This window comes from Bison bison, unplaced genomic scaffold (genome assembly GCF_000754665.1).
Source record: "Bison bison bison isolate TAMUID 2011002044 unplaced genomic scaffold, Bison_UMD1.0 scf7180017864168, whole genome shotgun sequence".
Taxonomy (NCBI): Eukaryota; Metazoa; Chordata; class Mammalia; order Artiodactyla; family Bovidae; genus Bison; species Bison bison.
The window spans coordinates 2,142,807-2,158,420 of NW_011494740.1; the positions used below are offsets into that span (position 1 = coordinate 2,142,807).

The following is a 15,614-nucleotide window of genomic DNA, read 5'->3' on the forward strand; positions in this document are numbered from 1 at the left end:
TACTCTTAGCCTTATCTTTTTTTTTTCTCTCCCCACTGCTCCACTCAAAGGCTTCTCCCCTGTTGCAACCTGTTAGCCTACATCCATCAGTTTTATATTCACGTGAAGAATTTTCCCCTTATTTGCTATTTGCATGTGGTTTCCACTATAAGTCTTCAGCCTCACGATTCTTGCAAAACCATAGTGATGGAACATTAAATCATTACACATATTTATCGAACACCAATTGTGCGCCAGTTGTTGTTCAAGGCACAATAGGATTACAGGGGAAAAGAAGACGTATATGGCGTCTGTGCTTGTGGCGTGTCCAAGCTGGTGGAAAATACAAATTTGGCAGAAAGAATGAGGTAGACAAGGTATAAAGCTTGCTCCATCTTAGAGAACACTGCTACTTTTGGCTTCTACTGATAGTAGAAGAGAGGAAACAAGTCCATGGAGCATTATGATAAAAGCTCCCCTGTAGAATTGTCACTGATCCCTGAAATTTATTACTAATTTCTTAGATATAGAGAACACACACGACTTTTTGACAAGACTCATTATAATCTGTGATTGCTGATTTAAATCAAATTAAAAATCTAACTTTACTGTCCTGAGGTGCTTGTGTGAAAAAAAAAATTTTTTTTTTTTTTGTCTTTCTCATTATTGAACAAATCTTCCTCCCTCCATTGTCACACGGATACAAACTTGAAGTAGAAAAATCTCCATATCCCTTATTTATTCTACTCACTGAAAGTGAATTGTAAGTAGTTGATTTGACTTTCTAGTCATCTTCAGATTAATGTGGTTCTCTTAGCCTTGTTCTACACAGTTAGGGCCTAGTGGAAGTGAGGATTATGCTGAATGATAGACCTCTTCCGGGGGAACTGAGTTCCCTGGCCTTGGGCTTTCTCAGTGCTTCTTCGATGCTCACATAGGCACAACATGTGCTAGTCCACATCATATCATTTGAGGGGGTTCAAAATAAACCTCTTACCTATCTGTACCCCAAGGGATTTTTTTTTCTTTTTAACAACAATCACCTTTAACCAATTTTATATTCTGTCTTTATAGTCTCAATTTAAAACTGCAGAAGTGAAATGAAGTGAAAGTCGCTCAGTCATGTCCGACTCTTTGTGACCCCGTGGACTGTATCCCACCAGGCTCCTCTGTCCATGGAATTCTCCAGGCCAGAATACTGGAGTGGGTAACTGTTCCCTTCTCCAGAGGCTCTTCCCAACCCAGAGATCGAACTCAGGTCTTCCGTTTTGCAGGCAGATTCTTTACCATCTGAGCCACGAGGGAAGCCCAAGAACACTGGAGTGGGTAGCCTATCCCTTCTCCAGCAGATCTTCCTGACCCAGGAATTGAACCAGGATCTCCTGCATTCAGGCAGATTCTTTCCCAGCTGAGCTACCAGGGAAGAAAACTGTAGAATATATATCTAATTTTAATTTTTTTGACTGACTGACCTAAGGGTTGTTACACACTCTCGCCATTATAGTATCTCACTTCAGTGGTGGTTCTCCAGCGTTGCTCACTACAGGGGTAGGGTGGGCCTTGGCCCCCTTAGAGGATTTCTCACGCCTGAAACGAGGGGGATGCCCTAAAGTTTCATGACTAATGTGATTCCTTGTTTTTCAGCTTAAATGTGTATTCTATTTCAAGAGGAGACAAGCTTGATCCAAAGAAATTAGTAATAAATTTCAGGCATCAGTGACAGTTCTACAGGGGAGCATTTATCATTAATGTTCCCTGGACTTGTTTCCTCTCTTCTACTATCAATAGATGCCAAGATAGAGGAATTTCTGGGAAGGCAGCAGAGTGGAGTGAGTAAGAGCGAGGGCTCTGAGGTGCCTCCCAGTGTCTGCTACTGGCTGCATAACCTCCCTCTGTCTCAGAGTCCCTCTGTGTGAATGGGATTGATGAAGACAGTGCATACATCATGCAGGTGTTCTTAGGATTCAGTGACTAGTGTGTGCAGTGTGCTTAGAACAGTGCCTGGTACCAAGTAAGCACTTTTTCTCCCCCTCTCCTTCCCACCTCCTCTCCCTCCTCCTCCTCTTTTTCCTATGTGTCAGAGTTTAAATTGTCTTTTAGTTTCCCTAAAGGAGGTCCAGCGGATGGTATCGACCTACCATTTTACCAGTTGAACCTTTTTATCCTGATGCTATTTCTGTATAATGCTAATTGACTAATTTATAAATCTCTTGGCTCTGTTGATAGGCAGTTAATATTCCTCACATAAAATTCATTTAGACTTTCCTAAAGACCTACAAATTATTATTACTTTTGTAATAAGATTTTGTTATAACTGGTACATTGTTTAAAGCCATGTTTCACTTAGAAATAGAATGAACTTGTTGCTGTTGTTGAAGATACAAGTTTGGGATTATTAATCTGATTAAGGGGTTTCCCAGGTGGCTCAGTGGTAAAGAATCAGCCTGCCAAGCAGGAAATGCAGATTTGATCCTTGGGTTGGGAAGATCCCCTGGAGAAGGAAATGACAACCCACTCCAGTATTCTTGCCTGGAAAATCTTATAGACAGAGGAGCCTGGCAGGTTCCATTCTGTGGGGTCACAGAGCCAGACGTGACTTAGTCACTAAACAACAACAATAATCCAAGGAAGAGACATCTTATGCTTAAGCATCTCCATAAAGTCACTAGTCATGTAAGTCTTAGACAAGTCTCTTAGCCAAACTAAGATTCATTTTCCTCATCTGTGAAAGGGGAAGAATGACTCCCTTGTAGGATTTGTTCAGAGATTAGAGATAAGGCCTGGTCCCCAGAGAGCCTGACACACACAGTGCACTAAGATTCAACATGGGTCTTAATTATCTCAACACCTGGATCTTTTCCCCGATTATTTCTCATCATGCTCAGGTGCTTGCATTTACTCAGAGGGCAGGAGGGGTACAATTGAAGGGTGATTATAATTAAACCCAGAATAAAAAACTTCAAGTAGTTCTTGGAGTGAAGGTGTTACATAACTATATTTTCAAAAGGCAAGAACCTATGGCTTGGAGTCAAGAGTGCATAGGATTTTTTTTGGACAGAAATGGTTTTCTGGCATCCCTGTGAGAAATAGCAAGGTTGTTCAGAGCACTATTTTCTAGTGAGAGCACTACTAACTCCGGGGTGATAATTGCTCCAGCAAGTCCATGCCTGCTGCAGGCTTTGGAGCCTGGGAGCCGGGAGCCCAGGTCATGAGCTCAGAGTGTGGGCGATCCCATGCCTCACACGAGGACCTGCGTCACAGCACAGGAGACAGATGGATAAGGTTGATCCATGGACGTGGAAGTGACATTCCACACCTTGAAAAAAAAAAAAAAAAAGCTTTTAGGGCATTGATTCAAGTCTTTGTGGGGGAAATTGCATTAGAAGGGCATATAAAATTCCAAAAGTAGAGCTTGCTTACTAAGAAAACATTTTTAAAAGTGGGAAAATTTCCATGTAACCAATTAGAGTGCTTTTTATGTGTGTGTGTTTATTTATTTTTAGTCAAAGGATAATTGCTTTACAGTATTATGTTGGTTTCTGCATTTGAATCAGCCGTAGGTATACATGTTTCCCCTCCCTCTTGAACCTCCCTTCTGCCTCCCTCCCCATCCCACCCCTCTAGGTTGTCACCAAGCCCCAGTTTGAGTTCCCTGAGACATACACAAATTCCCATTGGCTATCTATTTTACATATGGTAATATATGTTTCTATGTTACCAATTAGAGTGCTTTTAAAGCTTGTTTCTCACAAGCTTCCACACCTAAACAGACTAACTGGAAATTTCATCTGACATAAGGAGATATCAAGGGTACACTTTATTTACATTGTGATGGAAACCCTTGCCATTTTTTTCATGCCTATCAATGGAAGAGAACATTTGTACAAACACATACATTTCACTCCCAGTCTCACATCTTTTAAATTTTATTTTTTAAGATTTTTGATGTGATAAGAACATGTAACGAGATTTACCCTCTTTGGCAGATTTTTAAGTATACGATACAGTATTGTTACCTTTAGGCACAATGTTGTACTGCAGAACTCTAGAACTTATTATTTATTTATTTATTTTGGCTGCACCGTGAGGCATGTGGAATCTTAGTCCTCGGACAAAGGGTGGTACCACGCCCCCTGCAGGGGAAGCGTGGAGTCTGAACCAGTGCACTGAAATGTTATACCTGTTAATTAGCAACTGCCCCAGCCCTTGGCACCCACCATTCTGTTCCTTCCTTCTAGGAGCTTGACCATTTCTGATATGTTATATAAGTGGAATCATGAAGTATTTGTCCTTCTGTGTCCCAGTCTCAATTTTTTAGCGTATTATTATTCTTTTTTTACTGACAATATAAGCGATCAGTACAGAAAACATCTGTAGAAAACGTCTACTCCCTGTGTTTTCACGTGGTCTCTCCTCCATATGAGTATGTCCCTGGTGTCTCTCAATTTCTTTCTCTTATAAGAACACTAGTTAGAGTGGATTAGGGCCACCCTGATGGCCTCATTTTAAGTTAATTTTTAAAGGCCCTACCCCTAAATACAGTCACATTGTGAGCTATTCACATGGGGCTTCAATATGTGAATTTGGTGGGGCAGGTTGGGGGGGGAAGGGATGACACAATTCAGCCCATGTGCAATGAGGACCTTATTTTAAGCCTTTTGATTCATATTGTCAACAGCTTTCCAAGAAAGCTGTATCCATTTATAGTCCTGCTACCAGCAAGGAATGACAGTGCCTATCCCCTTGCACTCTTGCTAGTGTTAGTATTATTAAAACAAACAAACAAACAAACAAAACAACTTTTTTTTGCTAACCCAAAAGGCAAAATTGGTTTTCATTTCATTTTAACATAATTTTGACTACTAATAAGCCTAAACAGTTTTCACCACTTGGTATTTCTTTTTCTTTCATTCTTTATACTTTTATTCATTGAATGTATATTTAATAAACTCATGCTGTGAAGGCAGCAAAGTGCTGTGTACTGAGTTTCTAGGAGAGAATGATACGTAGCCCTTGACACGTGGAGCACACAGTCTACTGGAGAAGAGAGACGTGTAACAAAATTAACCAGAAGATCAACGACAGTTGTGAAAAGCGTCATGAAGAAGTATAAGACCTCAGGGAGAGTGTCTAACAGTGCCTCAGGGGCCTGGACCAATCAAGGGGGAAGGCAAGGCTTTCTGAGGGGGGTGTGGTTTCCACTGTGAGTAAAGTGCGATTAGCTGGTGATGAAGTGAAGGGGTGGGGTCACAGCCAGAGAGGACCTCTTGTGAAAATGCCTGTGCTGGCTAGGAGCAAGTGAGCTGGAGGAAGCGACCAGTGAGGCTGTGTCCTTGAAGAGGTGAGGGTGAAGAGATGAAGCGTGATGGCGTATGTTTGTTGCGGTTGTTTTAAGTATGCTGGGTGCTGTGGGGAAAGTGAGTAAGAGTGAACCCAGGATAGCTCCAACTAGGAAGGAAGCTGCCACTGTAATCTGGGCAAAAGGTAGTGATGACTTGGATTAGGGTAGTAACGGTGGCACTGGAAAAAAGTGAATGGTTTTCAGAGACACTTGAGAGGTGGATTCTACTGACTTGGCAATTGGATGTGGAAGGTGGCCCAAGCAACCAGGTGAATGGCGATGCCTTTTCTAAATTGAGGGGCACTTGAGAAGCAGGTTTGGGGAGGAGAGGCAATGAGTTCGAATTTGGACGGATCAGGTTGTGTGCCTATGGGAAACCAAGAAGGGAAGTTTTGAGCGGGCAGAAGCTCAGGGGAGAAGTCAGTATAAATGAGGAAACTAGGGTATAGATAGAAATTGAAGTCTGGGGGTGAGGCATTTAGAGAGACAGTGTTAGGTGAGAAAGCAAAGGAAGGGAGGGAGGACTGGTTTAGAGCGCTGGGGACTCCAGCAGTTGTGAGCAGACAGAAGGGAGAAGTGAGCAAACATCTAAAACACAGTGGCAGAAAGGTGAAGGGGGAACCAAGAAGTGCCATGGCAGAAGGCAAGAGAAAGACTGTTTCAGAATGGCTCCCTAGGCACCTGGGTTGGAGGCTACATAAAGGATGAAAGGCTAAAACATGCACAGCATTTGGCAACATGGGGACCAATATCCTAACTAACACGTGGCTGCAAAAGCTGGATTGGGGTGGTTTGGAGAGTAAGAGAAATTGAGAGAGCAAATGTCACAATTCTTTCAAAAGTTTGGCTTCTCTGAACTCTGTCTTTGATTATTTTCCAGTTGTTGATCATTTTCTGTTGCTGTCATTGTGTTACCTGACCTCTATGTTTGTATGTATATGTGAATATACTTATTTATCTTCAGAGTATTTATTAAATATTAGTAACTTGTAGCAAATATTTTGTTGTTTTTTTTGTCCACTGCATAATTTTGTGTTGTTTTCATGTATATTAGCTTTACTTATGTAATTAAATGAATTTTTTTCCTTTTGACTTCTTCTATTGTTCTTTGCTCTTAGAAATTCCTTCTCTATACAGAAATCACACAACTATTCATCTTTGTATTATTTTTTTTAATGTTTATGGCTTCTTTAAAATTTTCACTTGATTATTTTGAAATTTTTTTTTACATGTCAGTTTAAGGCTTGGGACACTTGATTATACCACCCTAATGATACAGGAGCAACAAAGCTAATCTTGGGATATTTAATGTTTTGACCAATTGACTCCACTGCCTCATTGCTGTAGAAAGGTCCTACTGATCAAGAAGATGAAATTTCAGTTCAACATGAGATTCGTTTGGTTAGTAATCTATGGACATTCTGTCTCTGTGCTAATATTGTGCAGTCTGTTTATATTGTAACATTTTTTATTCTGTATTCCCAGTTTCCTGTACTTCCCAGAATAATGTCGTCTGCCAGCCATCCTAGAAGGTATTCTTATGAGGACCAGGGATTTCGATGCCACACTCAAGTGCGGGATCACAGAAAGTGCTCAGGGGATGGGTCATTCAAGGAGCCATTGGAATCAAAAGGAAGATCCCATTCCAAAATTCAGTCATTTTCAGACTCCTTTGAACAGCAACTGTGCTTTAGAACCAAACGTTCCGTCTCTTTGGTATGTAACAGAGTTATTGAATATTTAAGCTGTCTTAGAAAAGGAAACTCAAAGAGTTCGTACTCTCCCAGTCTGGGGAGAACAAATCTAGCTTCTTATTTACAGTTTGGCATTGAGATCTTTCAGAGAAGGCAATGGAACCCCACTCTGGTACTCTTGCCTGGAAAATCCCATGGACGGAGGAGCCTGGTAGGCTGCAATCCATGGGGTTGCAAAGAGTCGGACACGACTGAGCGACTTCACTTTCACTTTTTACTTTCATGCATTGGAGAAGGAAATGGCAACCCACTCCAGTGTTCTTGCCTGGAGAATCCCAGGGACGGGGGAACCTGGTAGGCTGCTGTCTCTGGGGTCGCACAGAGTCGGACACGACTGAAGCGACTTAGCAGCAGCAGCAGCATTGAGATCTTTGGAAAATGATACCTGTTTTAGATAGCCCAGATGTACATAAAGGTTTTAAATTATTATTATTTAAAGACATCGGGTGTAGGAAGAATTCCTGAAGAAGTGCTGGTTGGAATGTTTTGTTACCAATGTCCTCTAGTTCTTTGAGACTGTTTCTATCACCCTTATTACAAATAATTGTGATTTGTTCTCTTTCCACTGTATGAAAAAGAAAAAGCTGTCCCTATTGCTCTTATCCTCCCCTATGTAATCTGGTAGGAAATAGTTTGTGATGGCGTTGTGCCCCCTGTATCTTTAAAAAGCACACAGAAGGAACTCTCTGGACACCATGGAGAGCAGGAGCAGGAGTGGTCACAGTGGCCTCGTGGGAATCCAAGTGAGGCATAAGGGAAACAGGCAGGAAATGGGGGGAAGACTAGAAGCACCACTGATGATGCCAAAACTGATACATAAAGTCCTAAACTAGAGACCAATTAATTGGAGGTTAGTTTTTCAACTTTGCAGTGTGTTCACTGAGCAGCCCTGAGCAACATACTTCTTTTTTGTTGGGTCTTTGATTTTGGTTTTATTTTGCAAAAGAAGAATAATGATATGTTTCTGCCATGTAGTGGATGGAGCGAATAAGTAAGGCTAGATCCACCTGGATCTTGAGCTGCGCTCTGTGACTGGCTAGGGAAGACACTCATGGGCTTCCTACCTCATGGTCCCCCGAGCTCGGTGCTTTCTGCCTAGCTGTGACAGCTGCTGGGATTGTCACTGTGCATCTTTGCCTCACGGTGCCACTTCACTTTTGTCGCAGTGACCTTGTGTATCTATGACTCCCCTTGAGTAAGTGCTATCTCTACGGGATCAAAAAAGGAATAAGGAAGGAAGAATAGTGAACAGCTGTCACTTTCTGTGTCTAAACATTATTAAGGGTTTCTATTTTGTCTTTTTTTTTTAATACTTTTTTTTTTTTTAGATATGCTTTCAGACTTAGAACAAGGTTGCAAGAATAGTGCCAAGACTACACCTTTCACCTAGATTCCCTCTAAACGTAAACATATTATCCCATTTACATTTACTCTCTCTTTCCTTCCCACCCCCAAACAAGGGCACAAGGATATAAATATAGTATGGTAATTAAACTCAGGAAATGAACACCAACACAATATCTTATCTATTGGCCTTATTCCTATTTTCCCAGTTGTCCCAATAATATTTTTTATATCAAGATTCCAGATCATGTGTTGCAAATGATTTTCATGTCCCTTTAAGCTATTTTATTTCTGCAGCAATGCCTCAGTCTTTATCTTTCATAAGACTGGCTGGTTATGTTTTAGAATGAAGCTCAGTTTGAAATCATCTGATATTTCCTCATGATTAGATTCACATTATGAGCTTTTGGCAGGAATAAAATATTTTTTCACATCTGTTTCAAAACTGCTTGTTAAAGTCATTAATTATATTAATCAGGGAATTGACTTGCTTTAAATTCTTTCTAGAGTAAGGAAGGATATAAATATGTTTTGAAAAAAAATTTAATCAGAACAATTCTTTGTTGATTCTGTTGGCCACAGAAAAAATTCATATCACATGTTTACATAAGTGTGTAAATGTGAAATCAATTTTCTTACTTAAAGAGATGTCATTATCTTATCCTTAAAATATAAGAATGTTTGTTTCATTCATTTCTCAAGTTCTTCCTTTTGAGTGCCAAGATAACCAAGGCAGCCTTTTCAACTTTTTTGACTCAAGAACTCTGTTCATAGTTGTATGTAGTTGGCTCTTCATGTCCTTGGGTTCTGTACTTGTGAACTTAAGCATCCATGCATCTTGGTACCCGTGGGTGGTTTTGGAACCAGTCCCCTTGAGGATACTAAGGGACAACTGTATAATAACCTAGAAACCTGCTAGGAATTTACAAAATCATTAAAATGCTTTTCATATTATGTGATCAATATATATGATAAATAATTTTAAATATTTTAAATTTTATATTACTTTTATATTATAAAATTTTTCTTCATTCCAAATAAAACAATTTGGAAAATAAATACTTTAAAACATTTTTCTGTGTAACAATTGATGTGATTTTCTGAAACTAACTACATTAAAAAGTGTGTTTTGTCAGCAAATCTAAAAATGATGTATATTGGCTTTTATTTGGGGGCCAAATGTATACTACTATGTAGATTTAAATTTTACATCTTTTAGCATCAAGAAGAGCCAGAAAACTGCTTTTGTGATCTGTTCATGACCAATAACATTAAAGTTTTTCCTTTTGATATTGAAAAACTCAACTGGCATTTTAAAATAATTTTTCTCACTTTGTTTCTAAGTGATAAGATAAGAAAAAAATATTTCAGGTTATTATTATGAGCAGTTTTCACATAGTCTTTATTCTCAATGAGGGAAAAGCCAAATTGCAAATAATCATCACTATATTTTCTCTATTTTATACTGTTCTTATAAGGATTAGAGATATTCCTGGCTGCTAAATATGAATTATGAGCAGATTGATGGATTTAATACAAGTGCTGGACCTAATGAAAATAATCTGGAGGCACATTTACAGGGCTAGTACAATTTTTAAGCCCCTCTTAACCTGTATCTCAGCATCATCATTTGTTTTGCTTTCTGATTTTGACTAGTGGACCATTATAGATAGAAATGAAATAATCTCAGTATGAAAACAATTTAACACTGTACAGAGGATAACACCCCCTCAGTAACCAGACATCCCCATAGCTCACCCTGCTGGGCTAGTCATGACCTTGCTCATCTGAGTGTTACTGCTTATGTTCACCTCATAGGCACTCAGGAGTTCTGCAGCATTTCCAATTCAAGTGGACAATGGGGGAATAATGATTTTGTTTATTTAAAAAACTGAAGTGTAAATAGATACCATCACTATATTGATCAATACTAGTCTTTTGTAAGTAATTCCTTTGAAACTAACCCTCTGACCATGGAAACCAAAGAAGCACACCTCTCCCCTTGCCCCCAGTCTCCACACAGTTCCCTATCACATCACCCTATTTATAGTTATCATTACATTTATAACTACCTGTTATTTTTTTATTTCCTTTCAGGCTTATTGGTTGATTGTCTCCCTCCGCCTAGGTGTAGAATCTAAGCAGTAGGGTCTCTAGTCTAGTTGGTGTCATATCGCCCCATCCTAGAACAACAGTGTGTGTTCGTTCATTTGACCATTGAATGTGGACCCCTGGGCAACTTGTTGGGGAATGTTAATGTGGTTGAATGTCATTCTTGACACTTCATTCTTTACCTAGTCCTTATCTGAAAACTTAGTGCAAACCCTTAGTGACCGTGAGGAGGTTAGAATCATTCAATGTATGATTCCCTTGCCACATTCTTTTTCAAAAAGTACCAGAAGAGTATTAATTTTACTGTGAAATCACATCCCTTTGTACCTTAGAGGCAGAGTCATGTGCAGACTGAGTTTCCTCCACAGACCATCTGCTGGTGCCCAAGGCCCCTCTTCCTTTGTTTATGACTAAAGCTTTAGCAATACCCTTAGGCTTGTGCTAATTTATTACTAAAAACTAAGATGTGAAAGTCTCCTAAATGATTAGAGTTTCCTACATTTCTGATAATTAGGAAAAATGTTGAATGTTGTCAGCTATCTACCCTTTTCCAATCCTTCTTTATCAGGGACCTGAGAGCAGAAAGGAGAGAAATGAGAGAGAACGCCGGTTTCTGGAAGTGAGGTCTTGCAAGAAAGTGGAGGAAAAAAGGAGCTCTAGGAAGGAAGAGCATGGAGAAGCGTACCTGCCCACCCTGTCTGAAAAAGCGCTCAAATAACCCTTTGCTTCCACACCATGACTACCGACGCTGCTGCTTTTTGAGCCCCAATTTACCAGACCCAGGAACGGTACCTGTAAGAGGGTCTGCAGATGCTGAGTGACTCAGGTGGGTGGTTGATTCAGCTGCTCCCCAAGACAGCTTGCATCATACCCCACCTGCTCTTCAGAGTATGATCTGCTCTGTTGCCCTTTTAGGGGAATAAAAATAATAAAAGGTATTTTAATAGAATAAAGTTATTCTTGAAAATGTAAAGAGAGATATTTAAAGAGCCACCTACACATCTTCACCAACCCTTCTTCCACATCAGCCTCACAAATAATCTTAAATAAAAGTCATTGGTGTGACTCGAACTCCTTACTAGAAGTTATTATATAAGTATGTCTAATGGCCATTATTTAATGAGAACTGGTAATTAAAGGTGCCAGGTACTATGTGGAAAGTTTGAAAGCATGACCTGAAATAGTCCTCACCACTCCCAAGGTGGGGTGTAGTCTTTTTACTTGCTGGCAGAGGAAACTGCAGTTTAGGAAAGTTCTGTCTTTCACTGCTGAGGAGGTAATCAGAGTTAGGGCCAGAACTCAGCTCATTCTGACTCATGTTCCTAACCTGAGGCAGGACATCTTTTTCCCTTTGGCAGAGGGTCCTGACTTAGTCTGTGTGTGATTTCTTGTAAATGGGCAGAGGTGAATGAGAAAAGCAGGACTTGGAAGTGGGTTATAGTTTTGATGATAAGAACTTTTAAGACTTACTCTCTTAGCAACTTTCAAATGTACAATACAGTATTGTTGACTATCGTCATCTTGCTGTACATTACACCCATGACTTATTTGAAACATATGGAATGCTTCGCACAGATCTGCATGTCACCCTTACACACGTGCTGTGCTAATCTTCTGTGTGTCCAGAGAAGTTCCAGTGTTACTGTATGTGCTGTTGAAGCAGGGACTTTTTATTCTTTTTCCAGCTTTATTGAAGTATAATTGATGAATAAATTTGTGTATATTTAAATTGTTCAGCATGATGATCGACGTGTATGTATATGACATTCTTTGTGAAACCATCACCACAGTCAGGTTAATTAAACACGTTGAGCCCATATTCTATTTTTTTCCCCTAGAAGGAGAGATAGTTGAAATCTCCCTATTTATTCTTTTTTAAAAAATTAAAAAAAATTTAATTGTAGGATAATTGCTTAACAATGTTGTGTTAGTTTCTGCCATATAACAATGTGAATCAGCCATAAGTGTATATTATATATATATATATATATATATATGTCCCCTCCTCTTGAAGCTCCCTCCGCTCCCCATCCCACCCCTCTGGGTTGTCACAGAACACTGGATTTGTGCTCCCTGTGTCATACAGCAACTTCCCACTGGTTCTCTGTTTTCCATATGGTAATGTATAGGTTTCAATGCCATCCTCTCAAATCTGTCCCACCCTTTTCTTCCACTGCTGTGTCCATAACCATAAGTCTGTTCTCTACATCTGGGTCTCTATTCCTGCCTTCTTTTTATTCTTTATCTCTGTCTTGGATCTTTAAATGCCCAAGGGTAGCAAGAATCTCTATTTTGTAAAGATCTCCCAGAATTATACCACAACTGATTGCTTATGTAAGAACAAACTAACTTTGGCATAGTTAGTAGAAAGAAAGAAAAAGAGAAGAGGAAAACAGTGAAATAAAAGTAAAATATTGATGGTCATTAACTTGCATTCTTTCAATTCATACAACTTGTACCTTCACCATTTTGGGTTGATACCTTCATGTAGCCTCTCAATGATGCTTTTTCACACAAGTAAAAGATGACTTCAATCTAGTACCTGGTGTGTTTGCTACCAAGGTGGAGAACGGGACCTGACCTGCCTTTGAGGTTTGTGTTCTGCTGTAGTTGTGGGGAAAATACTGGTTTCTCCACCTTTGCTTTGGGTACTTTTCAGTCTTGCTAACCAAATTTTAGAAGTGGGGATGATCTATACATTGCTGTGGCCCCAATATAAAGGTCTGGGGAGAAGTGGCCCACCCACGGGAAGGAGAAATACCTGGATTTCTCGGGGCGCGTTGGCTGGCTGACTGAGAGAGTAGCCACCTTCCACTCCAACCAGGATACGTGTGAAGGTTCTTCCCCTTCAAGGATGATGATACCTGGAAAAATCAGAATTAGGAATTTTATTCTATATTTTATCAAATTGAAGAAAAGTCCATTTTCAGCACACTTTCAGGACCATTGTACATGTAAAAGGGGGGACTCTCTGAATATGACTTTGTCTATTTATTGCCTTTTTAAAATTTGTTTTAAAATAAAACAATACTTGTCATAATAAAGATATAAAAGAAAGAGAATAAAAATTAAAAATTCTTATACTTACTCAGAGATATACTTTATTTTATGTCTTTTCAGAATATTATCTATGTACACAGATATACACACACAACTTATGTCCAAACATTAACTCATTTCAGTTAATAATATGTGATAACATCTTTTAAAGTCAATAAAATAGTTGAGTGCATAATTTTAATGGTTATTACAAAGGAAACATACTTAGAATGTGCTCAAGTCTATTCTATCTTGGAAAGTTTCCCTCACAACATATCAGTAGGTACCACTTTTAATAGCCAATAGTTACCACCCTGGCCTTCCCTGGTGGCTCAGATGGTAAAGAATCTGCCTGCAATGCAGGTGACCCAGGTTTGATCCCTGGGTCGGATGATCCCCTGGAGAAGGGGTTGGCTACCCACTGCAATATTCTTGCATGGAGAATTCCATGGACAGAGGAGCCTGGTGGGCCACAGTCCATGGGCTTGCAAAAAGTCAGACATGAGTGACTAACACTTTGTTTTCCCTGAGTTACCACCTTAGCTATCTTTCCTTTCACAGAAAACTTCCTGAAGAGTATCTATTACATTCCTCCCTGAATTTTCAGTCTGTGGCAATGTGACTTTTATCTTTACCTTCTTTGGAAGCTGTTCTCTTCAAAGTCACTCTTGTCCCCTTTACTGTCAAACTGTATGAAAACATTGCTCTACTTCCTTAGCTTGACTATCTGGCAGCTTCTGACATTGCTGACCACTCTCTCCCTTCTGAAGTCCTCTCTGGTTGTTATGATCTATATTCTCTGGTTCCTTGGACTTCACTGATCATTCTTGGTTAGTCTTTGTTGAGGAATCCTTAACCCTTAAATGTTGGCTTTCCTCTAGGCTTTGTCTAGGCATGTGTTCTAGGCATATGTCTGACTCCGCTTATTCTTTTTGAGCAATCTCAAACATTCCCATGGGGTCAGCTACCTATGTGGTGTGTTATTCACTCAGTCATGTCCAACTGACCCCATGGTCTGCAGCCCGCCAGGCTCCTCTGTCCATGGAGTTCTCCATGCAAGAATACTGGTGGGTTGCAATTCCCTTCTCCAGGGGATCTTCCTGACCCAGGGATTGAACCCAGGTCTCCTGCCTTGAGGGAGATTCTTTACCATCTGAGCCACCAGAGAAGCCCCAAATGGCCCCTAAATCTCTTCCTGTGATGCAGACCTTTCTCTTGAGCACCACACCCACACACACAACTGGACCTTAGACATATATCTAGTTGCAGTTTTCATAGGCATTGCAAACTCATTTTTAAATTAATTTTATGGTCATACCACAAGGCTGGTGAGATTTTAGTTCCCAGACCCAGGATTGAGCCTGGGCTCTCAGCAGTGAAATCATGGAGTCCTAACCACTAGACTGCCAGGAAATTCCCTCAAACTCACTTTTAAAAAGTACATTATTATTTCTTGCCCCCCTGTCTTTCCCTCCTCTTGTGTTCCCTATCTCAGTTCAGTTCAGTTACTCAGTCGTGTCTGACTCTTTGCAACCCCATGAATCGCAGCATGCCAGGCCTCCTTGTCCATCACCAACTCCCAGAGTTCATGCAGACTCACGTCCATCGAGTCAGTGATGCCATCCAGCCATCTCATCCTCTGTCGTCCCCTTCTCCTCCGGCCCTCAATCCCTCCCAGCATCAGGGTCTTTTCCAATGAGTCAACTCTTTGCACAAGGTGGCCAAAGTACTGGAGTTTCAGCTTCAGCATCAGTCCTTCCAATGAACACCCAGGACTGATCTCCTTTAGGATGGACTGGTTGGATCTCCTTGCAGTCCAAGGGGCTCTCAAGAGTCTTCTCCAACACCACAGTTCAAAAGCATCAATTCTTTGGCACTCAGCTTTCTTCAGCTTTTCTTCACACTGGGCTGGAAGAAGCACAAGCTGGAATCAAGATTGCCGGGAGAAATATCAATAACCTCAGATATGCAGATGATACCACCCTTATGGCAGAAAGTGAAGAGGAACTAAAAAGCCTCTTGATGAAAGTGAAAGAGGAGAGTGA

At 40.3% G+C, this 15,614-nt stretch overlaps 1 protein-coding gene across 3 annotated transcripts in view; it reads left to right on the forward strand.

The window, feature by feature from the left end:
- Positions 1-13,613, forward strand: part of LNP1 (leukemia NUP98 fusion partner 1) — a 42,488-nt gene extending 28,875 nt beyond the window's left edge. For 2 of the 3 annotated variants that reach the window (XM_010841950.1, XM_010841951.1), the window contains exons 4-5: positions 6,806-7,036; positions 11,099-11,465. In XM_010841950.1, the coding sequence (XP_010840252.1) occupies positions 6,806-7,036; positions 11,099-11,248 (381 nt within the window). In that variant the 3' untranslated portion in view covers positions 11,249-11,465. Of the gene's footprint in view, positions 1-6,805; positions 7,037-11,098 lie in introns of all 3 variants that reach the window. The other variant, XM_010841952.1, reaches the window with a different exon arrangement.
- The last annotated feature ends 2,001 nt before the right edge of the window (positions 13,614-15,614 follow it).